Here is a 27903-nt window from a genome sequence, read left to right as displayed (position 1 = left end):
TGAAGTGTGATTCCCATCCCACGTGACACTGATGCTGGGCGTCCAGGCACACTTCAGGCGAATCTTCCTCCCAGACTCTCCATCTTTCCGATGGAAGTAGGGCTAAATCACTCAGACTCGAGGGACCACCAGATTACAAGAAGTGTTTTGTAAAGTGTTTCTTAAAACTCAGAAGGCTGGGCCCCACCCTTGGAATTTCTGATTGGGTAGGACTGTGGTAAGGTCTGAGATTTACATTTCTAACAATTACATGTTCAAAACCACTGGTTGAATAGAATATATGATATACTTTTTATTAAGCTTGTCCGTCTCCTCCCCATTAGAATAAAACTCTATGAGGCAGGGATTATTTTTTGTTTTCTGCTGTTTCCTCATGCAAAGGACAATATCAGGCACATAGTAGCTGCTCAATAAACACATGGTGACTGACCAAATAAAAACTATTTACCCTAGTGTTACATCAGAAAATTTCTAACTTTCTCCTGTCAGATTTTATATGCAGAAGTACAAAGCTAAAAGTCTTTATAGTTCAATCGCTTCATGCAAGAAAGCATTTTAAAGCAATGGGCCACAGAAACAACTGGGATTTCCTGATAGTCAGGAAACAAATGATTAACAATTTACATTATTGTTGTAACATTAATGTTAATTACAATAAACATTTATGGAATGCTACTACTTGCTGAGCACTTCATGTGTAGTATCTAACTTAGTGCTCATGACAAACTCTGAGGTGGCTAGTGGTGTCACCTCCATTTTACAGGTAAGGGCTGCTACATCACAGCTCACTTCTCAGTGGACTCCATGGTTTCCACAGCATCTTCTGCCCTCCATGCGCTCTCCCAACTGGGAGCAATAGGTAGGGTGTGAAATGAGAGGTGACAGTTTTCTTCCTAGTGGCCAGACATGTTAGGATTTGAATTAAAATTTGCTGAACTGTATTTTACATTTACCTTTTATAAAATGAAAGATCACCCAAGTCATTTTTCTATTTCTATAAACTTCTCTATAACTGTATCAGAGTCCTGGAATTCCAGATGCAAATGTTGAACCCTGCAAATGTTTTAAGAATTCAGCTGTGAAAGATGTGAAAATGTTTTTCAGGAGGCATGTTTTTGGGGGGCTTGTTTTTGCAATAATTTAGAACAGTTTATTCTGTCAATATTCATTCTATCGAACTCTATATAAATAACATTACACTTATGCAAAGAAAAATAGAAAGACATAAGAGATTATGAGATAATGATTCATTTTCTTTCAAACAGACTGTCAGAACAGGGGTCAGCAAACTTTTCCTTAAAGGGCCAAGTAGTATATATTTTAGACTTGCAGGCCATATAATTCTGCCATCGTGGAAAGCAACCAAACACAAAATATAAATAAATGGCTATTATTTGGTTTCAATAAAACTTTATTTACACAAATGGCCAGCCCATGGACCATAGTTTGCTGACCCCTTTGTTAAAAGATTCCCAGTATTAGTGGAATGAATGAAATGGACCAGATAATTTCAGGTAAATCTGCCAAATTTCTCTCTCTTTATATTATTATAACTAAAAATAATGACTTTAGAAAAGTGACAATTTTAGCATGCACAACAGACATTTGGCTCTGTGATAAACTGAATTAGTTAAAAGAATCCTTGTATTTATTTTTTAAACAGCACAAATGCAGGTGACATAGTAAGTCCATAATTCCCACATAACTTATAAACTTAACAACTGAAAGTCTATGTTTTTATAATCTTCTGCATCATTCATAACTATACACTCTATGGAATCCATTCCATAGCAGCAGAGGAGAACCTTAACTCAAAGCACCAAGTTTCCAGGCATTATTACAAATGTCTTGTTTTCATTCTCTAATACATGCAGTCAAACTGCCTAGGAAGCAAATACCAATTCACCTTAAGCGTCAATGAATAAGGGAAAACAGTTGAGCAACCAACATTACTCTTATGTCTAAAACTGATTCTACCTCTTTACCTTATTACATTTCCTTCCATGAACATTTTAACTATTAATGTAGCTATATTAAATATGAATATAAATTGAAATTTGAACATAATCTCTTTCAGATTCAACTAACAGTTTAGGATTTTGTATCTGTTTCAGAAGTCCTGATGAAAACAAAAACATCTCTAGAATATTCTGGCAATCTTAAAAGTTAAATTTAGAATTTTATAGCAAAGTAATATGGTCTGTCCGAATTATAGATTAAAAAATTCCTTAATTTATGTAGATTAAGATACAAAGCTAATTCCCAATACATTTTATAGAAGTGTGTTCTTATTTTTTGAACAAGCAGGGTTCAAATGAGCATTTTTAGGACCTTGCTCACATCAGCCCTATATACCCAGAGACTACTGAATCCACTAAATGGACAATGAAAACTGGTTGAGGCTGCTGATGAATGCTTCAACAGGAATCTGATACACAGACACAGATTCCATTGTTATAGTCAATGGAACTGAAGTCTTCCTTAAAATATGCTCCTGATAGGCTGAAGATAGAGTATTGGACTGTTAGTTCTTTAAGCCAAAAATGCATGGATGTTGTACAAAGGCTTCATTCTCTGCCTGTAGTCAGTAACTTGAGGGCCTTCTGTAGATTCTGCACTGCAGTGCTGACATCTTCATACTGCAAAGCACTGCCAGCGTATTTGCAGTATTTCTGAGCTCTAGCAAAGTCCTCTGGTGTTAGTCGGATATCTCCTAAGAGAAATACAGAGTAATTAAGATATTTATAAAGAATATAGGAAGCGTTCTCTTAGGCTAGGTAAATGCTTATATTCAAGATTACAGACAATGTTTAAGGTTATATTAAAAAATGAAGGTTTTTTTTCCCCAATCCCCAGTTGTATCTGAATGAAGTTTCTTTATGCTTTAAAATTTTTAAATTACTAATATAAACCATACAGATGTCAAAACATAACAACTTATATGAGCAAGATTTTCCTACCAGAAATCATAAACTGGAAGCCTTTATATTTTGGCAAATTAACTGCAAAAAAATTATATTCTGTATAAAATAAGGAAAATAGCTTTGGTGTGTATGTTAGAATTGCTGAGCCTCTCTTTTCATGGAACAATAAATACACACAGACTAAACCATTCAACCCTCATTTGAACTAGAATATAAATATAACTCAAAAAAAATTAAATAACCAACTTTATGTTAAAAAATTACATAAGTCATCTGTTTTTTAAAAATAGTTTGCATTTTTGTGCTGTCCATATACAAAACTCTAAGGTTTAACTAAGATATATCATTACACTACACAATTTTTAAACATGTAAACAACTCTTACCAATTATTTGTCCAAAATTTATCCCAGCAAGTTTTCTAGTTACACTTATGATTAATATGGATGAGCCCAACTAAATAATTTGGGTAAAAAAACCACACTGAAAACATTTCATTTAATCTAAGATTTGAATATACTTGAATATATATTTCTAAAGGTGAAATTAAAAACTGACTTTGTGTCTTACCTTTGGAAATAAATACCATTTTCTTTAGAAATTTTTATGAGGATTCTAAGGAGAACTGGTCAGAAGGCTGGGGGCATACAATATAATGAAAAGATAATATATTTCAATTGTTTCTAAATGAACATATAATATATTTTGATCCTGTTTATAAGCTTGTAGTTATAAATATAATTATTTTTTAGTTGCTTTTAATTTTGCCAGATAGTACAGCATTAAATGAAAACTCTGACATTCCCTAGGCAAGGACTTCAAAGTATGTAGCAATTCCAGGTACTCTGATACTAAATTCTTATCCAAATTATTATTTTCTAAAAATTTTCAAAAAAGAATACTGAAACAATGTATCCTAAAGTTTCTAGCCCAGTGTAAGTGCCCAATAACTTCAACAAAGGAATATAAAAAAAGCTGTCTGTACTTTAAATTCTTCCCACATTTTAAAAGGGATAAAAGTTCATAGAATTAAACATTAATTTTCAGATTTTAAGATAATGTACTTATACATTTACATATAATAACTAGCCCAGTGTGTTATACATACAAAGCCTTCAAATATTTGTTGAATTAATATTATTAAAGCTTATATTAAGAGTTGGTCCTTACTGTTGTGAATCAGAGATCACACATTCCAATTTTAACAGAACTTATTTTAATTTCCCTGAATTCTGGTCCTGCCTAAACTTTAAGAAATACAAATGAATAAACTAGTAAAATATAATTATATATTTAAAAAACAAAAAACAGTTTCTCCACAGTTCTGTTTTTAGTATTTTAGTGACTTGGCACTTGTTACCCATTAAACCTAAAAAACAATTGTCCCGCAGTTCTTTTGACAATTTAGTCAGGCACACTTCTGCTTATTTTTTTTTATTGAAAGATTCATCAATGTTTTTTTCAAAGTATATTGAGAGGCTCTAGTCACCTAGATGTATACTATTATCTAGGTGAGTGAGACATATTATCTAGGTGAGTGAGACATCTATGAAAATTAAGTTTACCTTAATACTACTCATTTAGTTCTTTAATAGTCTATTCTTCTATCCCCAGGCAACGTTTAAATATGTAAGACATCTACCCAGAGTTTACTGGACTTGCTGGAGGAAAGCCCTAATGCTCAGGACTAATTTTATTTTTTACAGCATCAGCTTTAACATTGTTTTGCTGATGTATCACTTATTTACTAATAAGATAAAAATGTGGGGCTTCCCTGGTGGCGCAGTGGTTGAGAGTCCGCCTGCCTATGCAGGGGACACGGGTTCATGCCCTGGTCCGGGAAGATCCCACATGCCGCGGAGCAGCTGGGCCCGTGAGCCATGGCCGCTGAGCCTGTGCTCCGCAACAGGAGAGGCCACAGCAGTGAGAGGCCCGTGTACCGCAAAAAAAAAGTGTATTGTAGTAAGAACTCTGTTACTATTTTAGTTTTTCTAAACTAATCTACTAGTGATAAAACTATTTTAAAACACAAATATTGCATTTTTTTATGGAATAACAATTGCAATGTTTATAAAGTGTGAATAAAATAACAGCAGAAAACTATAATTACAGATACATAATATATAGCTTACAGCATGTATGACAAATTATGTAACTATCTTATAAAATGTAATAACTAGATGATAAGAACCAACTTACAGATTTAGATGTAAAATGTAATTTACAGATTTATATAGATGTTAAGATTTATTTTTACCAATTAAATAAATATATAAATATTATAAGTAAATATACATTTATGCAGAATATATAAAAATATTCTATATAAATATATAATATATATAAATAAAGAACTTAAAAAGCCATGTCAAATAGTTACTTTTGATATTTTGTAATATTTCAAGCTTTCTTTCCTTTAAAAATATTATCTATGTCATTAATAATAAAACACATGAATTAAAATTTTAAATTAAATAAAAATAAAATCTGCTTCCTAGTTAGGATTCTTTTAAATTAGCATTTAAAAACTAAATAGAGAAAGTGAAAAAGATATAACAAAGGAAAACATATTTCAGGAAGACAACAACTGTTCAATTTCAGTTTATCTGATTTTATATTCAAAATGGTAACTATTACTTAATGCACCTAAATGAAAGCTTTTTCTTCTATCATTAAAATTTACCAGAAGCCATAATCAGAACCAGAGAGAGCACACTGTGGATCTAAAAGGTGTTTAAAGAATCAGAAAAAAAAGAAAGATCACATACAGCTAATCCAACCATAAAAAAAAAGATTTAGAGAAGTTGTCTAATTTAATACAATATCTCTTTTTTGAAATCTGTGCTTATAAGTTCCAGATGCCTTCAAGAAGACTGTCTTTATCACAGAGCTACTTCTCCCCTTCATAGGGCAGGACAAGAACCAGGCAGAGGAGAGGTAGAGCCATCAGTTAAGTTCTCTATTCCGGGGGAAAGAGCCTGGGTCAGCACTGGATCAAAGGTAACATTATTTGGTATAAAGAGAAATCCCTGCATGCTCAGTTGCTAGAAGCATCTATTTCCAAGGTTGATTTATCTAACCTTGACAGAGATAGAATACTTAATTGTAAATATTTCCGAAATGGGTCTTTAGAGATTTTTTCCTACTTAACTAGACATTCATGTGAAGGACCTTGGCTAATAATCTGATCCTAGTGTACTCAATTATCCTCCGACTTGAATGGAAAGCATAGGCAAAATCATATGGGAATCATCTGATTCCCCGCAGTAAATCTTGGAGGTAAATATAAAGTACAGTACTGATCCCTTAAATCCAGGCATCGCCACGACACATCACTTGATAATGGCAACAGCAATAGTAATGATTAGAGGCAGAATATTATGTCTTGAACCATGCTAAATATTTTTCATATATCCCATTTAATTTTTAAAAAACCTTTAAGAGGTAAGTTGTTATTCACACTCTAATACTATCAGGTATATACAAGTTAAAAAAGTAAATACAGTACTTCAAATACCTACCTTCCCAATTCCATTCTCCTCTTCAGAGTGAGCCACAAATTCATTATAAAAGTATTTAACCTTTTCTAATATGTGCACAGTATTCCATAGGACAGATGGATCATAACTTCTCATTAATAGACACTTAAAATTGTTTCCTACTAATACAAGTGAGGCTGAAATAAAATATCCTTGTAAATACATTTTGTGCTCATAGCTAAATATTTCTCTAAGATAGATTCCCAAAAGTGGAATAGCTGAGTCAAAAAAACATTTGCAATTCTGACAGTGACAGAATGCTACTGAAGAAGGCTTTACCAATTTATATTCCCACAAACAGCATACAAGAGTCATTCCTTATGTTTATTTCTCTGTTTTTTTTTCCTATTAAGTTTTATTTATTTATCTGCAGGAGCTCTTTATATATACTCTGAACAGTAGTTCTTCATTTTTTTAAGTATTGATTTCCTCCTGGTCTATTAGTTGCATTTTAACAATATAATGCGGAGAGGAAATCTTTTGCTGTATGCAATTTATTACTTTTCATTAGTCCAACTTGTTAAGATACAACCAAATGAGATATAGGAATTGGGGGATAGTATCTAATATATCTTTTTTCTAACATCAGTTTTGATGTTTTGTTTTTCTTGCCACACTGATCCAAATGCCACTTTCGTCATTATGTTAATTCCCATACTGTGTGGCCTGATTTCTGGATTCTTTATTCTGTTTCACTGTTCTGTCTAGTCTGCTTCAGATATTTTCACATCATATTTTAGGGAGAGCTTTTACAGGTACATGGGACTGCAGAGAGGAATCTGGAAAACAAGTTTAACAGAGGAATATAGTATTTGCTGGGCAGGTTATCTGTCTACTAATAGACATTTTCCACTATGTTCTTGGGTAATTTGCTAGTTTATTATAGTTTCTTTACTCTTCTTACCTTACCACTATGTTCCCCCATGAAACATACACATACTCTTAAACTAGGCCTTTCAGGATTCAAAGGCCATTGCAGCTCTTGATTTTAGGTTGTATAACTTATCTGCTTTTAATAAAACCAGGAAAAGTAGAATAAACTTAATGTAACTCATATACTTAAATAAGTCATCTACCTTGCCCCTCCCCACTTCACTTTTGAATTATTTCTATTTTTTGTTTTCTTAGGTTACTTCCCTAACCCCAGTTGATAAGCTTACACCACCATTTCTTGATTTATCAGTTTTTAGGCTTTATGTACTGACACTCTGCTATGAAACGTAAAGAATTTATCTCACTTTCCTCCTCTCCTGCCCTATCTCCTTCTAAATTTATTAGTGCTTTTAAATTTCTTAGTTGCTTACTTTTGTCTTCTATTTCTCATTCCATCAACTCTAGAAAAAAAATCACAACATTTCACTTCTGGACACTTGTCCTAATAACAGCTTTCTTTTATTCCACCTTTCAACTTCCAGAAATCTCTCTCTACCTTCACTTGTCAGTGTTGATTTATATTCTGCCCTGAATAAAGTATTCTGTTTGTGATAAGCCTATGCCATTTCAAGGAGAATGTTCTTTGTGTCCAAGTTAAACAAAATCCCTTTTCTTATATTTCATAATTCTATTATTGCTCAAAATCATGGCATATTTCAGTTTGCTTCTTACTTGAAACTACTTGTACGATTTAAAATGTTTTCTTGGATCTTTTTGTTCTTCTTGGGAAAGGAATTCTACAGCTTCTTATCCATTTCTTTCCCATTCTACAGCTTCTTATTCTCTATATTGCATAGAATCTGCTTGATTTTTCTTTAAGGCGGGGAGCTCTGATTTTCTGTTCTAATTTTAGAGCAATTGCTTTTCAAGCCTATGGAAAAGCTGTCAATGGAATTTTTCTTTAGGTGACCTAAGATTAATTTCACCATTTCTTATATCTCATATTTCTTTTCTTGGTTATCATTCTTTTCTTAATGGAGTAACTTCTTCTGAATAACTTCCTTAGAAATGGTGTATGGTAGGCAAAACTTCAGAATCCTTACATATTTAATAATATTTATTTTGCCTTCACATCTGACAGTTTGGTTGGGTAAAGAATTCCATGGTTCTAGTTCTAGATGATAGACTAGAACTAGAACCCCTAAGCACACATAATTGACTATTTTTCCTTCTGAAACTATATTAAAATAAGGTAAAACAAAAGGAAATAAATTCTAAAATTGAAGGAAAAGCAGAGAAAAGAGTGTAAAAACTGGAAAGGATAATTGGCAAGAGATTTAAAGAAACTTCTAGAAAAGTAGAAATTAAGTGAAGGTATGCTGTTAGATAAAACAGTGTCAAAAATCCCAATTCAGGGGCTTCCCTGGTGGCGCAGTGGTTGAGAGTCCGCCTGCCGATGCAGGGGATACGGGTTCGTGCCCCGGTCCGGGAGGATCCCACATGCCGCGGAGCGGCTGGGCCCGTGAGCCATGGCCGCTGAGCCTGCGCGTCCGGAGCCTGTGCCCCGCAACGGGAGAGGCCACAACAGTGAGAGGCCCGCGTACCACAAAAAAAAAAAAAAAAAAAAAAAAAAAAAAAAAAAAAAAAAAATCCCAATTCAGAACATGTAATATAGGAGGCAACTGGGGAGCCTATCCAGAGAAACTTCAGAGAGAGTCTAGCTGTATGAGGAGTGGGACTGGAGGGATCTTTACTTGACTTTTCTGTTCTCCCCTGTGAGTGGGTCTAAAACAATTATCTGCACTAGTTTCACATCCTTCCCTCCCTCTATCAACCTCTGCATACCTGTACACCCTCAGCCTTAATGGCTTCCCATCCCTCACATGAGTCCCTAGGCAAAAAAGATAGAGAATGTCTCTCTAAAATTGTGGAATTAACTTCCTGGACAGCTAGGACTGACAAGGTATGTGTGGTACACCCTTTGCCATCCTCCTCCAAGAAAAGATCTCCTCATCCATGGCTGAGATGCAGCAGGAAGCTGAATGGCCTGTTCCCACTCACAGGGTAGAACAGAAAAATCAAGTGGGAAACAGACCTGCAGACATAGTATCAGAGGAAATTCAATAACATCTACTGAAAATAATCAATCAACATCTTCATTCTAAATATAAAAGGAATACTCTCATCACACATATGAAGAAAACTCTGAATAAGAAAGACCAAATTAAACAAACAGAACAAACAAGTGGGGGAAAGAAAAAGAAGTTGAAAAGATTAAAAAAAAAAGAGAAGGCCTTTGGATTTAGGTATTTTTGATAGTAAGAAACAACCCTGGTTTACTGGAGAATCTAGTGAATAAAGGCATTCAAAGAAATGTGTTTCAAATTACCTAGACATTCAAATACACTGCACTCCTAAGATAAAAGTACAAAACAATGCCCCCAAACAGCAGAAACACTATAGCTCATAAAACAGCTGACTTACCCTGGGAAACTGTATTGAAAAGTGCAGGATCAATGGCCGGAATAGTCTGTGGAGTAGGCTGGATAGTGTTACTTGCTACACCTGCAAATCAGAAAACCATAAATGGGTATAAAAGTGTTACACCTCTCAATTACATTCTAGGAAAGCACTCAAAGGATCGTGGAGGAATTTCGTTACTTCACTTAATTACTTTCTTGAAACCTTAATGAACTGAAATTTGATATACTTATTTGATGGTGGAGGTTGCTACAGGAAATATGCAGAAAAATACATTTTGAGTGTTTACACACATGTATTGGCCACACATTTCTTATTATGTATTTTGCATTTTCTATCATGTCTAATACTTCAAGTTGCTTCTCAAGTAAAGCTTACCTAATATCTGTAGAAGTAACAGACTCCCTTCCTACCTTTTAATTTCTTAAATAAATAATTAATTTGGGGGATAAGGTGGGATATAATTTTGATTTAGTTTAACTTATGGGATGAGTCCCATTTCATCACTATGAATGAAATTACAAATTATATATTCCAGTTTTCCAGTTTATGTTTTTAAGATAATATTTTTATATACCCAATAAGCAATTAGTTTTGACTTCCTATTAGAACTTGTCATGACTGTCATATTCAGTGGATAACTAGCATTCTTGACTAATGCTAAGTAATATACTAGAGTTGAAGATTATTAATCATCTAAAAAATTAACACAAATTGTTGAAACTTCCCAAAAGAGACTTAGGTGATTCAATTAACAAGAAAGCAAATGAACAGGAAAAGTTGATTGCTCTTGATTAATGGACTCAAATAGAAAACAGGATTCTTCTGCCCTAAGCTAACAGGTTAAATCTAAATAGGCCATCTGTAGTAAAGGTAAAGTAGGAGAGACACTAGGACAAGAAGACGGGAACAGAAGAGAGGGAAAAAACAAATTGTGAAGTTTTCAGTGTCACGGATACATAGCCAATGAGAGTTCTAGAGCTATCATTTCACAAAGGTTGACTGAAGTTCTGAAATATACTCTGCAGCTATGAAGTCTTGACTGTGAAGGATCTTCTCAACCCCTATCCAAAGGAAAAAAAATGGTTTAAATATATACTATTTTATCTCATTTAATTTTGTCTTAGGACAAACTAGTTTCACTTTACAGGCTTAGTGCAATTAAGTCATGAAAATCTTACTTTTTTAACTAAAAATTGAACAAAAATTTTAACAGTACAAAGGGGTATGGATGAAAAGTCAAGTACAAATTTTAAATAGTAAAAAAAAAAAAAAAGAGAGAGAGAGAGAGAGAGAGAGGAAAAAAAACGGTGAAAAGCCTGCCTCTCATTCCTATTCCAGGTCACTTGAGGGCTATCACTAGTTTTAGGATACCCTTCTATGCACATACAAACATGTGTGTGTCCAGGCCAGTGTGTGTGTGTGTGTGTGTGTGTGTGTGTGTGTGTGTGTGTGTGAAATAAATGTACTTTGCTAAGAAATTTGTGTTCTAGCCTAAATCAAAACCCTCCGGACAAACTCCTTTCTCTATGGAGAATGCATTATTTGGTATGTATGTTTTGCCAATGGTAATATGTCTGCATACTGTACTATTCTGTGCATTTTTCACTTAATATGCCTTAGCAATAATTCCAGATTAAATATATTTAAATCAGCCTTTTTTTTTTTAAGATTTTTTTTTGATGTGGACCATTTTTAAAATCTTTATTGAATTTGTTAAAATACTGCTTCTGTTTTATGTTTTGTTTTTTTGGCCATGAGGCATGTGGGCTCTTAGCTCCCTGACCAGGGATTCAACTTGCACCCCCTGCACTGCAAGGCAAAGTCTTAACCAATGGACCACCAGGGAAGTCCCTAATCCTCCTTGTTCCTTTTAATGGCTACATAGTGTTCCATTCCATGCATGAACCACAATTTATAATGCTATCCATTACTGATGAAAATTTAGGTTGTTTCCAAACTTTTGTTGCTATAGCTAATACCACATGAATATTTTTATACACTGTATACATATACATGCATGAATATATTTACAGGAAAAAATTACAGAAGTATAACTGCAAAGTCAGGAGATATACAAATTTAAACTGACCAATTCAATCACTATCTTTTGCTTGATTTTGATAAATGCTAACAAAATATATTAAACTGTAAACATATGACATAATTCTCCCCACAGAACTTGAACTTTCAGAGGCACATAATTTACATAACATATATTTTTTAAAGTTAGAATGCAAGATTTGAGAGGGCTCTTGAGACTACCTGGTAAAGTCCAGTGATTTGAAGCAGCTGAGCATAAAAACACAGGTAGGTGACTACATATATTTTTCACACAGATCTTTAGAAAAAAGGATAAGTTGACAACCATCTCACAGACAATCTGGATATCAGTGCCATTCCTTACTAAGAAATTAGTGCTTCTGCCTAAATTAAAATTCTCCTAACAAACCCTTTTCTCTATGGAGAAGGCATACTTTCTTTGGTCAGCCTCCTGCATTAATTTTTAAATGCTTATTTGTACATCTCCAGGTGATTAATTAAGTAGGTAATATTATTTAACAAGAACAAAACAATTTACAGAGAGATAATTTACGTATGTAGTAAAATTTTACTTGAGCGATATTAAAAAAAACACAGATTATCTGCATTTTATTAAGAACTCTGGTCACTGTCATTCAACCAAGACTTGAACTGACAGCACAGGCTGCTCAACACACCTCATGCAGCAGTCAGAAGATGCTGCTTCTCATTTGTTTCCACGCCCAGGGACCAAGGCCTGTGTTCTTGGCAGCCATCATGACATGTTCCCACAAGGGCCTAGCATACAGGTTCAATTAAGTGCATAAATATCTGCTAAATCAATAAAAATGGTTTTTAGTTTATGTTATTTATTTTTTGAAATGCCCAAATCTAGTTAATTTTCCTTCTTTCTTAATTTGGAAAGATTTCAATTGTCAATTTGTGAATGGGTTGCAGCCCCCTGGACTACAGTATGTTGGAATGATGTCACCATAAAAACATTCCTGGGGGAAAGCAGAACTGTGTTAGAAATTTCCTTATTTCTATTACTCAACAAAAAGAAATGTTAACAAGTAACTTCTGGTTAATTTTTTAGCGGATGGTTGTTACACAGGCTATTTGATGAGATTAACATATATTCAAGAATTAAATGCTATATGATTTCTAGTTAAGTACTAAATTGTTCTCCTGACTACGTGGTGTGGGGATTCTGAAAAGGGAGAAATGGGTGTTAGTTAGAAAACTCTAGAAGACGTTGTAAAAAGTATTAATTAAACAGAACCCTGAAGGTCAGTAGCATTTGGAGAGGCAGAGAAAGAGAAAGACATGCTAACTATGAGGAACACTGTAAGCAAATGTAAGACTGGGTTAAATAAACCTCAGAATAATTATGGAAAATAGCACTGATAGAAATGGTTAGGCCAGAATATTAACCACTTTGAAAGCTGTACAGCAGAATTCAAATGCAGTACTTCTGTCACTTAAAAGAACAATAAAAGACCTAAGTTTTTGATTTACTTATGAGGTGAGCTGCATTTATAATTAAAAGGCTAGCATTAATTCTAAAATAACTCTTTTCATCTATTTAGATTTATTACTGACATCTTCAATATTTACAGACTGTGAAAAGCATGTTTCAAGAGAAAGAAAAAAAAAAAAAAAGAGAAAGAAAAAACCGTAGGCTGTATTGCCTCTATCTGATATTACACAGTGGTAAAAGCACAGAGGTAAACACTTGGCTGTTCAAACAATCACTATCCCCGCCCTCCTTGCACCCTCTGCTTTTCTGTGGAAGAACTAAAAACTGTATATTAGTACATACTATTCTTTTCAGCTATCTTAAGGATTTCCCTTTGATAAAAGTGCATCCTGGACCTTAATATGAAAGAAAGTAAATCATTCTTAAAGTGAGTAAAAGGGGAAACATCTGCCATATTTATAAACTAAAAATGTTATTTCACTTTCTAGTAGGCAACTATAAACTATTTTTTTTTACTGTTTTAAATATAATAGAAAAAAAAATCTGCCAGCAAAGAGGAGATCCCCATATCTCAAGCCAACCTTAAGAGAAAAAATATTATGAGAAATGTAGGTTTTGATTTAGAACTTTAGTTCCTTGGAAGGGAAACAGAAGGGAGGTGCCAAAAACATGAAATCCAAAAGACTTGGATTCAAATTCTAGTACTGTCACTTATTAGGTATGTTTCTATGTGTATTTTTTTGGGATAACTGCTTAATTTCTTTAGTTTGTAAAGTCGGGATAGCAATATCTAATATAGCTCTGTTAGAATAAGTTTATGAAATAGCTATGATAATTATTTAAATGCTAAGTCTATAAGAATGTACACCTGATGCCCTAAAGCAGGTCCAAGGTTTTTAGTTTTATGTCCCACTCTGAAAAACATGAGAGTGAAAAAAACAATAAGGCTCATGCCAGATTTAAATGGATCAAAATGAACTGCTCATGCCAGAAAGCTTCCTAACAGAAATAGAAGACTACCTCCTGATATCTATCTTTATGTGTGGATATTCTGAGCAGGAGTCTATTAGCTTGAACATATGAAACTACTAATATTTTATCACTTTTGTTGTACAAAAAGACATTTTGTTTGGTTCAACCTATTACAACCCTCTCATATATACATACAGTATGCCTACATATAAAATAGATGTATATGGGCCTATACCACAACTCTGCCCTAAGATACACTGTCTGAGCAATACCCCTTAGGCAATCTTTTGGTAAGGTCAATGTCCTACCCCAACAGTGACACATTTCTTGATTGACAAAATGATTTTAAGTGTTCATTAACTTGCTATTAAATACCCTTTCTTTGGCACAGAAATAGGAAGGAACATTTAAAAAAAGGAAGTATAACTAAGGCTCGTACCAGGCACCCGTGGAGGACCACGGACACCTAAGGGGATGGGAGGAACCCCCAGCGACTGGGTAGGACGTGGGGCGTAGGGGGGAGTGAGGGGGGAGGAGAAGTGGAGGTGGGAGGGACTGGCGCCCCTGGGGGTAATGGGGGAGGGGAAGGGATCCCACGCCCGAAGAGGGAAACTGGGGAACCACTGGGAGGGCAGAGGATCAAAAGGGAGCGTGGCCAGGTTTCCCCTGCCCACTTGGGCCCCCAGGAACCTGCTGAGATCCCAGGCCTGATCCTCTGTCCACCAAGGCCCCCTCCAGCCATGCGGGTCCTGAGGGAGCGGGAGGTAGGGGGAAGCAAAAGTAAAGGCCGGGCTACAGGACCAGCACCCCTCAGGGGTGGCTGGGGGAAGGGAGGAGTTCCTAAACCCAGTGACCCACACACGGTTAAGGGTCCCATGGGGACAGGGGAGACCCTGGGTGGGGACAGGGGGGCTCGGAGGAACAGAAGGGAATGGGGCCAGCACATTCCTCGTCCACTTCGCTACCGGGGAGCCTGCTGGGCTCTTGGGCCTAATCCTCTGCCCTCAGAGCCCACCTCCTGCCATGTAGAGCCGGAGCCCCACTCCCACACCCTCACCCAGGCCCTACCTCCAAACTCCGGAGCTTCACACTCCAGAGGTCCTCCTTTGGACATGCTGCCTCTCCCCTTCCCTGCAGGTCCTAAGCAGAGGCCCTGTCCCCAGGGCTTTTTCCAGCTGGGTCCTGAGCCTAGGCCCCGCCCCACACTCAAGCGTCACCCCCCCACCTGCCTAGGCCCCGCCCCACCATAACCCCACCCCTGCCTAAGTTCCACCCCCACCTAAATTCTGCCCCATACAAAGGCTTTTTTTTTTTTTTTTCCTCTTTTAGACTGGGGTTCTGTTTTATCTTGTGAATTCACTGTTGTTGATTCATTTACATTTCTATTTTTCCTAATAAAGCTTTTATTTTTCAAATTTATTTTATTCTTTATAGTTTGTTATTGTTCTCTCCCTTTGGCTTGTTCCCCCCACCCCCCCTTTTTTTCTGTTGTAGTTTTATTTTACCTTGTTGTGTCAATTATATTTTTATTTTTCCTAATTTTATTTTGTTTTCATTCTTTGATATTGTACTGCTCCTTTCTTTCTTTTTTTTTTTTTTTTTTTTTTGCTGTGCCATGCAGCTTGCAGGACCTCCCCAGCTCCTGTGGTGGGAGCTCCAAGTCCAACCCACTGGACTAACAGAGAACCTCAGATCCCAGGGAATATTAATCGGAGTAAGGCCTCCCAGAGGTCCTCCTCTCAGCACCAAGACCCAGCTCTATTCAACGGCCTGCAAACTCCAGTGCTGGAGGCCTCAGGCCAAATGACCAGTAAGACAGGAGTAAAGCCCCACCCAACAAAAAAATTTTTTTTAAACTGGAAACGACAAAAAAATATGTTACAGATGAAGAAGCAAGGTAAAAACCTACAAGACCAAATAAATGAAGATGATGAGGCAACCTACCTGAAAAAGAATTCAGAGTAATCATAGTAAACATGACCCAAAATCTGGGAAACAGAATGGGGAAAATACAAGAAACATTTAACAAGGATCTAGAAGAACTAAAGAGCAAACAAACAGTGATGAACAACACAATAACTGAAACTGAAAATATTCTAGAAGGAATGAATAGCAGAAAAACTGAGGCAGAAGAATGGGTAAGTGAGCTGGAAGATAAAATGGTGGAAATAACTGCCAGGGAGCAGAATAAAGAAAAAAGAATGAAAAGAATTGAGGACAGTCTCAGAGACCTCTGGGACAAAATTAAATGTATCAACATTCGAATTATAGGGGTCCCAGAAGAAGAAGCGAAAAAGAAATGGTCTGAGAAAATATTTGAAGAGATTATATTCAAAAACTTCCCTAACATGGGAAAGGTGATAGTCAATCAAATCCAGGAAGAGCAGAGAGTGCCATATATGATAAACCCAAAGAGAAACATGCCAGACACATATTACTCAAACTATCAAAAATTAAATACAAAGAAAAAATATTAAAAGCAGCAAGAGAAGAGCAACAAATAACATACAAGGGAATCCCCATAAGGTTAACAGCTGATCTTTCAGCAGAAACTCTGCAAGCCAGAAGGGTGTGGCAGGACATATTTAGAGTGAAGAAAGGGAAAAACCTACAACCAAGAGTATTCTACGCAGCAAGGATCTCGTTCAGATTCGATGGAGAAATTAAAACCTTTACAGGAAGCAAAAGCTAAGAGAATTCAGCACCACCAAACCAGCTTCACAACAAATGCTAAAGGAACTTCTCTAGGCAGGAAACACAAGAGAAGGAAAAGATCTACAATAACAAACCCCCCCAAATTAAGAAAATGGTAATAGGAACATACATATCGATAACTGCCTTAAATTAAAATGGGTTAAATGCTCCAACCAAAAGACACAGACTGGCTCAATGGATACAAAAACAAGACCTGTATATATGCTGTCTACAAGAGACCCATTTCAGACCTAGGGAACATACAGACAGAAAGTGAGGGGATGGAAAAAGATATTCCATGCAAATGGAAATCAAAAGAAAGCTGGAGTTTATCACACAAAATAGACTTTAAAATAAAGACTATTACAAGAGACAATGAAGGACACTACATAATGATCAAGGGATCAATCTAAGAAGAAGATATAACAATGGTAAATATTTAGGCACCCAACATAGGAGCACCTCCATACATAAGGCAAATGCTAACAGCCATAAAAGTGGAAATTGACAGGAACACAATCATAGCAGGGGACTTTAACACCCCACTTTCACCAATGGACAGATCATCCAAAATGAAAATAAGGAAACACAAGCTTTAAATGACACATTAAACAAGATGGACTTAACTGATATTTATAGGACATTCCATCCAAAAACAACAGAATATACTTTCTTCTTAAGTGCTCACGGAACATTCTCCAGGATAGACCATATCTTGGGTCACAAATCAAGCCTTGGTAAATTTAAGAAAATTGAAATCGTATCAGGTATCTTTTCCGACCACAACGCTATAAGACTAGATATCAATTACAGGAAAAAATCTGTAAAAAATACAAACACATGGAGGCTAAACAATACACTACTCAATAACAAAGAGATCACTGAACAAATCAAAGAGGAAATGAAAAAATACCTAGAAACAAATGACAAAGAAAACACAACCACCCAAAATCTATGGAATGCAGCAAAAGCAGTTCTCAGAGGGAAGTCAATAGAAATACAATCCTACCTCAAAACAAGAAAAATCTCAAATAAACAACCTAACCTTACAACTAAGGCAATTAGAGAAAGAGAGACAAAAAAGTCCCAAAGTTAGCAGAAGGAAGAAATCATAAAGATCAGATCAGAAATAAATAAAAAAGAAATGAAGAAAACAATAGCAAAGATTAATAAAACTAAATGCTGGTTCTTTAAGATAAACAAAACTGATAAACCATTAGCCAGACTCAACAAGAAAAAAAGGGAGAAGACTCAAATCAACAGAATTAGAAATGAAAAAGGAGAAGTAACAACTGACACTGCAGAAATACAGAGAATCATGAGAGATTACTACAAGCAACTATATGCCAATAAAATGGACAACCTGGAAGAAATGGACAAATTCTTAGAAAAGCGCAACCTTCCAAGATTGAACCAGAAAGAGATAGAAAATATAAACAGACCAATCACAAGCACTGAAATTGAAACTGTGATGAAAAATCTTCCAACTGGGCTTCCCTGGTGGCGCAGTGGTTGAGAATCCGCCTGCCGATGCAGGAGACACGGGTTCGTGCCCCGGTCCGGGAAGATCCCACGTGCCGCGGAGCGGCTGGGCCCGTGATCCATGGCCGCTGGGCCTGCGCGTCCAGAGCCTGTGCTCCGCAACGGGAGAGGCCACAACAGTGAGAGGCCCGCGGTACCGCCAAAAAAAAAAAAAAAAAAAAAAAAAAAAAAAAAAAAAAAAAAAAAAAAAATCTTCCAACAAACAAAAGCCCAGGACCAGATGGCTTCACAGGCGAATTCTATCAAACATTTAGAGAAGGGCTAACACCTATGCTTCTCAAACTCTTCCAAAATACAGCAGAGGGAGGAAAGCTCCCAAACTCATTCTATGAGGCCACCATCACCCTGATACCAAAACCAGACAAAGATGTCACAAAATAAAGAAAATCACAGACCAATATTACTGATGAACATAGATGCAAAAATGGAAATAAAAACAAAACTAAACAAATGGGACCTAATGAAATTTAAAAGCTTTTGTACAGCAAAGGAAACCATAAACAAGACAAAAAGACAACCCTTACCATGGGAGAAAATATTTGCAAACGAAGCAAATGACAAAGGATTAATCTCCAAAATATACATGCAGCTCATGCTGCTCAATATCAAAAAAACAATCAACCCAATCCAAAAATGGGCAGAAGACATAAACAGACATTTCTCCAAAGAAGATATACAGATTGCCAACAAACACATGAAAGGATGCTCAACATCCCTGTCATCAGAGAAATGCAAATCAAAACTACAATGAGGTATCACCTCACACCGGTCAGAATGGCCATAATCAAAAAAATCTACAAACAATAAATGCTGGAGAGGTGTGGAAAAAACGGAACCCTCTTGCACTGTTGGTGGGAATGTAAATTGATACAGCCACTATGGAGAACAGTATGGAGGTTCCTTAAAAAACTAAAAATAGAACTACCATACGACCCAGCAATCCCACTTCTGGGCATATACCCTGAGAAAACCATAATTCAAAAAGAGTCATGTACCACAATGTTCACTGCAGCTCTATTTACTATAGCCAGGACATAGAAGCAACCTAAGTGTCCATGGACAGGTGAATGGATAAAGAAGATGTGGCACATATATACAATGGAATATTACTCAGCCACAAAAAGAAACGAAACTGAGTTATTTGTAGTGAGGTGGATGGACCCTGAGTCTGTCATACAGAGTGAAGTGAGAAAGAGAAAAATACTGTATGTTAATACATATATATGGAATCTAAGAAAAAAAATGGTTCTGATGAACCTAGGGGCAGGAAAGGAATAAAGATGCAGACGTAGAGAACGAACTTGAGGACACAGGGAGAGGGAAGGGTAAGCTGGGACGAAGTGAGAGAGCAGCACTGATATATATACACTACCAAATGTAAAGTAGATAGCTAGTGGGAAGCAGCCTCATAGCACAGGGAGATCAGCTCAGTGCCTTGTTACCACCTAGAGGGGTGGGATAGGGAGGGTGGGAGGGAGACGCAAGACGGAGGGGATATAGGGATGTATACATATACATATAGCTGATTCACTTTGTTATACAGCAGAAAGTAACACAACATTGTAAAGCAATTACACTCCAACAAAGATGTTAAAAAAAAAAAAAGATGACCAACAAGGACCTACTGTATAGCAAAGGAAACTCTACTTAATATTCTGTAATAAAATATATGTGAAAAGAAAAAGAAAAAAAAAAAAGGAAAAGGAAGCTAATTTGCTGAACACTGATTTTGTGTTAGGCATAGTAGTCAACTTTCATACTTCTTCCCCTTTAATAATTGAAACAACTATGAGAAGTATGATTAATTTCATTTTAAAAGAGGGAATAACCTCCGTTGGGAACTGAGTAACAGTTGAGTTTGTGGTTTAGCAAGCAGTAGAAACTAATAACTAATACTATGTGACTCCCAAGTGTATTTTATTCTCACTTCACCCTTCTGTAAGGATGCTTGTGTTGGAGGCTCTTGGTCAGTTTTTAAACTTACTATCAACAGTATAACTTGAGCAGTATTTATCAAAGGCAAATACATCTAAATATGTAGCTGGTTTTGCTTACTTCATTCTACCCTGGAAATACTGAATATTCCCAAAAGATAATAAAATATTTAAAACAGTGCTCCATGAAATTTACTTACAAAACTAATGGAAACTGGTCTATTAATTCCATCACATAGACCTTAAAGCAATGAAAAGTCAGGCAGGGTAAAATATACAGAATAATGATACTTAAAGAGATACTAATGATACTGAAGTGTTAAAATTATCCTGTTCATCAATATGCTTAAAGACAAAAATGTCTGCATTATTTGTAGATGATATGAAGTTGAAAGCTTTAAAATAGGAGGAAAGAAACTAATTATAATTGCTGCTACAAGGGTCAAAACAGAAAACTCTTAAATGTTGTTCAACTCATGCAAAATAACCTAAATGGTTTGGGTGAACTGAGGCTGAAAATTTGAAAGTCAATGAAGTAATGGTGAATAACTGCAATGGCAGAAATCAAGGTGCAAAGACAACTTTTATTCTATTAATTAAATATTTTGAAATATATAGGTTACTACCATAGATTACCCTTATGCTGAGACAAAAGTTTAAAAACAGTTTTTGGAAAAAAAATTAAAATTAATTAAATTTAAGATTTATCTAAACTATGGTTTTAAATGCCCCTCTATTTGTAAGTAAGGGTGATACTCTGTCAACAATACAAGTAAACAAGAGTATCTGCAACTTTCAAAAGTTTGTTTTATGACATTGACTTATTCCTGGAGACTAGTTTTGTCAGATATTTTTTCTATGAAAACACAGACATATAGTACTAATTTATCCAAAGATAGCAGGCATCACTTCTGTGGTTTATTTTTAGACACGTTTGCAATATTAAAACAAACAAACAAACAAACCCCAAACCCCCTCCTTTCACTTGTCTGTGAATCCACTGCTATTGAGATTCTGTGCCTCAAAGCTTGCTCCTTCATCAATAAAACCCATGTTGAGGGCAGAGGCAGGGTCCTAAGGGAATAAGTCAAGAAAAATGAATCTTGCGATCACAGTGGGAACCTGACGGACACATCCTATAAGCCCCACTCACCTCAGTGCTATTCTTGAACAGTGAAGGGGAAAGAAAGGCAGGGGAAGAAAAAGAAAACAGCCACACACACACGAAAAGCACAGGAACTTTACTTATTAATAAAACATAAGGTCAATAGTAATCAATTGCACATAAATATTTTGTCATTTCTTAAAAAATTAAAATACAACTAATATTAAAACTTCAGTGAAAAGGATTTAATTTTTTGGTGGGTTCAAGTGGAACTTAAAGATCTTATCATGCTTTAGGACCATCATTATGAGGCACAAATATGAGAAGTGCAGTTGTTATTTATGAAAGGAGAGTTCAAACTCATTAAGCTTCAATTTCCTACCTGTGCTATGAGGCACTTCTGCTGGGGTATTAGCTGGAGCGTGGGCACCAGGAGGAATCTGTATTCCAGTATAGCTGCTTGATGGCATGTTGCTTGGGTCATACGTTGAAGATGACGGCTGAGGTGGCTGATTAGGCAGAGAGGCTGCTCCAGCGTCTTCATTTTCCTCAACATCTATTATATAATATACATGCAATGTTAAATGAGGTCCACACAGTCCCTGATTCATGGGGTTTTTGTACGATGGTGCAAAAGTGATAGGAACTCAGTAGAAACCATACTTTGAATTTTGATCTTTTCCCGGGCTAGCGATATGCAGTATAGTACTCTCTGTGATGCTGAGCAGCTGCAGCCACAGCTCCCAGTCAGCCACGCAATCACAAGGGTAAAAAACCGACACACTTACAACCATTTTGTTTTTCACTTTCAGTACACTATTCAGTAAATTACATGAGATATTCAACACTTTATTATAAAACAGGCTTTGTGTTAGATGACTTTGCCCAACTGTGGGTTACTGTAAGTGTTCTGAGCGCTTTTAAGGTAGGCTGGGCTAAGCTATGATGTCCAGTAGGGTAAGTGTATTAAATGCATTTTCAAATTATATTACCAATTTATGATGGGTTATCAGGATATATAACCCCATTGTAAGTCGAGGAAGATCTGTATTTTGAAATAGAAATGCCAAATACTCTTATTCTGCTATATGGACATGACAGACATTTGAATGTAATTCTATTTAATGCAACTGATAAGCAGCTTCTCTTAAAATAATTGTTTTAATTTCTTTCCTTTTCTTAAAACAGTGGTGCCTTGCAGTATGATCAACATTTCTTTAAATTAATACTTTCCAACTCTGTAAAATCTTTGCATATATTATATTTTTCTTAAAAATAAATTTTCTTTAAACCCATTCTTTAAATTTATGAAAACTGGAGGACATTTTTGGCAAAACATGTCACATTTATGCTCTCCATAAGAACTCTACTTTCTGACAGCTGCTTTTTACTCAATATTTATTGTTTGCTAGCTATTAAATGATTACCTGTGTGTTGTTCAACAAATTAATCAACAAAAACAAAGGAATAAAATTTAACATTGAGCTGTCTATGTAGAAAGGAGTAATAAGAGAGCCACTTTTGGGAATTTTACTAAGTTGTAGATGTATGTATACTTTATATATATATATATCATTTTCTCCCATATTAGAGAACTCTAACACTAATACATCCTGGGAAGGAAAAACCAAACAAACAAAAAACCCCCCAACACTTTTTAGAGATACTGGCAAGTGATCAAAAGCTGGTAGAAATTAAAGTGAAGATGGCCCTTGAGAGAGGAAATCTCACCATGTTAAGTCTGCTTTCATGTGGTTTTTCACCTGAGGGCACCCAAAAGTCTATGCAAAAGAAAGAGTTGCAAAAAAGTGGGCCTTGAAATGTGTGTACAAACTTCAACTAAATACCTATATGGCCCTGAACTATGCACGCACACTCAGGGAAGATTCTAAGGGGCCTGAAGAAAGCAACAGCCTTAAAGCTGAAAGAAAAGAGGGGCAGTGTTTGAGTTCAGGCAAGTTAATCGTCTGCTAGAACAAGAATCAAGACTTTGCAGAGGAAGATAACTGAATGCAAAGCTACAAGATGTTATCAATAATAAAAATTATTAGAAATATGGGGGCGGGGGGGGGGGAAATGTGACCAGAGTCAGTAGAAGAAGAGAGCCTATAGAAAAAGACTCCAGCATGCCCCAGATACTGAAATTAGCAGAAAATAACTTTAAAGCAGGTATTATAAATACATTCAAGGTCACAGAGAAAAATGTAGTCATAATGAATGAAAGAAGAAAAATTCACCAGAGAAAAGAAAACTGTAAGAGGCAACAGAAGCAGATGGGACTAACAGAAAACAAATGGCAAAAACAGTAGGCTTAAATACAGTAATAATTACACAAAATGTAAATGGCTAAACACTATTTTGAAGGCTGATGTTGAAAGGCTGCAAAATAAAAGACACACTTATGTGCTTTAAGACTCAGATATGTTTAAACTGAAAGGATGAAAATAGATACCATGTAAATATCAAGAGGCAAAAGCTGAAAGTGGCTAATTTCAGTAACAGACAAAACAGAATTCATGTCAAGGAATATTAGCAGAGATATAATTGGATGTTTCATAATGATGAAAAGGTTAGGTCAATTAAAAAAAAAAAGCAATTGTAGGGCTTCACCGGTGGCGCAGTGGTTAAGAATCCACCTGCCAATGCAGGGGACACGGGTTGGAGCCCTGGTCCGGGAAGATCCCACATGATGTGGAGCAACTAAGCCCGTGCACCACAACTACTGAGCCTGCGCTCTAAAGCCTGTGAGCCACAACTACTGAGCTCTCGTGCCACAACTACTGAAGCCCACGTGCCTAGAGCCTGTGCTCTGCGACAAGAGAAGCCACCGCAATGAGAAGCCTGTGCACCGCAATGAGGAGTAGCCCCCTCTCGCCGCAATTAGAGAAAGCCCACGTGCAGCAACGAAGACCCAATGCAGCCAAGAATAAATAAATAAATTTACATATATTAAAAACAATTGTAAAGGTGTATGTGCCTAATAAAATAACAAAGTTTCTAGTGAAAAAAAGCTGACAGAACTAGTAAAATCCCCATAGTTGGAGAATAAAATATCAATTAAAATATTAATTAAAATATACCCTCATATAATTCATATTCACAGAACACCACATCTAATAAATGCAGAATACATTCTTTTCAAATGCACATGCAACATTCACCAAGACAGATAATATTTTGGGCCATGATACAAATCTTAATGAACTTTGAAATACTGAAATCTTACAAAAAAAATGTTCTCTGACCAAAACAGAATTAAATTTAGACAGCTAGGGCTTCCCTGGTGGTGCAGTGGTTGAGAATCCGCCTGCCGATAGAGGGGACACGGGTTCGTGCCCCGGTCCAGGAAGATCCCACATGCTGCAGAGCGGCTGGGCCCGTGAGCCATGGCCGCTGAGCCTGCGCGTCCAGGGCCTGTGCTCCGCAACGGGAGAGGCCACGACAGTGAGAGGCCCGCGTACCGCCAAAAACAACAACAACAACAAAAAACTAAGCAAACAGGAAACTAATTTGTATGTTTGCTTTTTACAGTGGTATGAATTAACGATTCTGACTCTATCATGTTTTCCAGACGTGAACAAATGAGTGAATAAGTTAAAGATAAGGATTTGTAGTGCTGAAGAATGAATGAACACTTTCTTGTTCTGCTTTCTGAGAGGGACCAGAAGCAATGATATACCAGTAACAATGAGTACAGCTAGTGCCCAGGACTTGGCTTCTAAATATCATTCTTCACTAAAAAAGGACTCAGAACTCTTTAAAGAAAGGCTCATTCCAGGGGCTGGGGCAAAGAAAGAACTAGATATACTTGGAGCATTCTGAAGTGTTAGAAAGCAAGGAAGGAAGTACAAATCTCCAAGAAGGATAGGAATATATAAAAAAAGACACATAAGCCAGTTTGGAAAACTCCCACTGTATGATTCTGGCACAATGTGACCATTATAATAAGAATGGATAGTACTGGGTTATAATCACTGCATATAAATTCATGATCACATACTAGCATAGTTAAATGAATAGATATACAAATGGAGGAGACAGGAAAAGCTCTTCCCTATAGTATAATGCCAATTAATTAATATATAAGGAAGGATGGTATTAGAAAATCATCAGGAATGCTCAACATAGTGGATAAAATGTCAAAAAACCAGAATACTTACATGGTTTCAAAGTAACTTCCATAAACTACTTATTAATAACAAAGGAAAAAATAATTTTAAAGTGGAATGATCTAGATGATATCACACTGCCTAAGTGATCAGTTAATAAATATCACCAATATTTCAACAGAATCATACTTCCAATATGGGGTAGAGAGAAATCTATATCATTGTGGTGTATTTCTGCTAAGAATGCACAACCTTAATCGAATTATGAGGCAAAATCAGTCAAACCCAAACTGAGAGACAGACAGTCTACAACTAGCCTGTACTCTTCAAAAACGTCAAGGGAAGAAACACCTAGAAAGGCTGAGGAACCATTTCAGATTAATAAGGAACTAAAGGGACATGACAACTAGATGCAGTGTATGACCCCAGGCTGGATCTTGGAGGAGGAAAAAAAAAGCTACAGAGGGCATTACTGAATCAACTAATCAAAGATGAATGAAATACTTTTGGAGTAAAAGAGCATATCTCCAATTTATTTTCAAATACTTCAAAAAAATTTATATATGTAAAATGATACCTTCTTGTAGAACCGTAAGCCATTTCCAAGGAGATACTGTTAAAAGTTATGATATTAACACTAGATTATGACACTTTAAGTTTTAGATTAACCATGTATTGACTTATATCTCCCATATTATCTAACCAACAATCTTAATAACAAATATTTACTGAGACTAAAAAATGTTGAAGTTAACTATACCTTAGGCTTTTCCAAAAGAAGGAAACTTTAAATCACTAGAAATTTGAAAGAAACAATACCACCTTCATTAGTTTTTATTGATGGGGTATAGGTTAATATTGACCACTTAAAAACAATACCATTTTGCAGATAATGAAACCAAGTGGATATGGAAACTTAGAGTTTGAATGTTAACAGATATCCCCTCAGTTGAGCCTAAATTTTTTCTAGAACACTTTTTTGTACCAATCATATATGGCTTCCTTAAGTATTTTCTGACAATACGGTGACACAGTACTGTTTGCAAAAATTAAGTATACTTCTTGTTTTTCTTACTCTAAATTAACTAAGGTATAGTATCTATTATTTTTTTTACTAGCTTTACTAGAATTCAATTCCAGAATGACAGAAAATTAGACTTTCATTAAACATAATACCTTTTACACCTAGAATATCTTATAAAATTTAAAAACACAAGAGAATATAATGCTACACTGAGAAAAAGAAAAATCAGTTTTAAAGAAGTGTTTTTGCATACATATTCAGATTTAATACCATCCTCTTTTAGAGACAGAAGCCATTTCTGAGCAGACACTGTTAGATGTTATGACATTAACATCTAATTATGACACCAGGGTATTTTTTTAAATTAACAGGTTGAAAAGTATACAATGAAAATATTCTCCTTTATATCTAAAAGGATTATTAGTATTCTATAGCTAACAATTTTCTACTATCCAGAAGCTCTATAAAAACTGAATGAAAATAATGAATAAAAATTACAAGCTCAATTTAAGCCAATTTTGGGAAAGCAAAATAAAAATTACATAGATTTAATAATCTATAGTATTACAGAGGGCTTAAAACAACCATTTCAGAACAAAAGAGATCAAGATAATAATAAAAATGTCAACACTTTCAAGAGAAAAAGGTTAAAAAGTTTAAGATTAGAGAAAGTCACTGATGCTGAAAGAGTGCCTGAAAAACAAAATTGATCATTTATTCGGTATTTCAGTGTATCCAGAATGATACCTCTAAATGATATATTTAAAACAACAAAGATTTTTTTCAAGGTGTATTTTCACGGTGTATTTTCATACATAGGCATATATATGCAGTAAAGTATCTTTCAAATCAAATGTTTGAGAGTAATTATGAATAGTACATGTATTTTTACATTTACTACACATATGTGTATGTACCTTACATGTAATAAGATAACAGAAGTGTCTCTGCTTCAGACTCCAATTTAATATGATTACTAAAGGTGAAAAAAGGTTGGTTCCATCTTTGGTTTGAATTCTTAAGCAACCCATCCCCCCTGGGTGATCCAGCATTTTACTTTGGCTTCACTTCTTCCTTTCAGACAACTCCAAAATTCCACTTTCAGCCTTGACCTTTCTTCTGAAATCTTGGGTAGAATATCTAATCGCTATTGAACTTCCTCAAGTAGTAATCACATTAGCATCTCAATGCCTTCTCTTGACTCT

The 27903-nt window shown here is 35.6% G+C and overlaps 1 protein-coding gene across 1 annotated transcript in view; it reads right to left on the bottom strand.

The window, feature by feature from the left end:
- Positions 1-267: 267 nt before the first annotated feature.
- The window catches only part of VTA1 (vesicle trafficking 1), a 69369-nt gene continuing 41733 nt past the window's right edge, over positions 268-27903 (bottom strand). The window contains exons 6-8 of the mRNA XM_059082954.2: positions 21948-22121; positions 9820-9900; positions 268-2713 (exon numbers count right to left, since the gene is read on the bottom strand). Of these exons, the coding sequence (XP_058938937.1) occupies positions 2568-2713; positions 9820-9900; positions 21948-22121 (401 nt within the window). The 3' untranslated portion in view covers positions 268-2567. The remainder of the gene's footprint in view (positions 2714-9819; positions 9901-21947; positions 22122-27903) is intronic.

The sequence above is a fragment of the Kogia breviceps genome, chromosome 13 (genome assembly GCF_026419965.1).
Source record: "Kogia breviceps isolate mKogBre1 chromosome 13, mKogBre1 haplotype 1, whole genome shotgun sequence".
NCBI classification, from domain to species: Eukaryota; Metazoa; Chordata; class Mammalia; order Artiodactyla; family Physeteridae; genus Kogia; species Kogia breviceps.
Note: the sequence above shows the minus strand (reverse complement) of the source record. Positions and strands in the feature narration are given on the sequence as shown.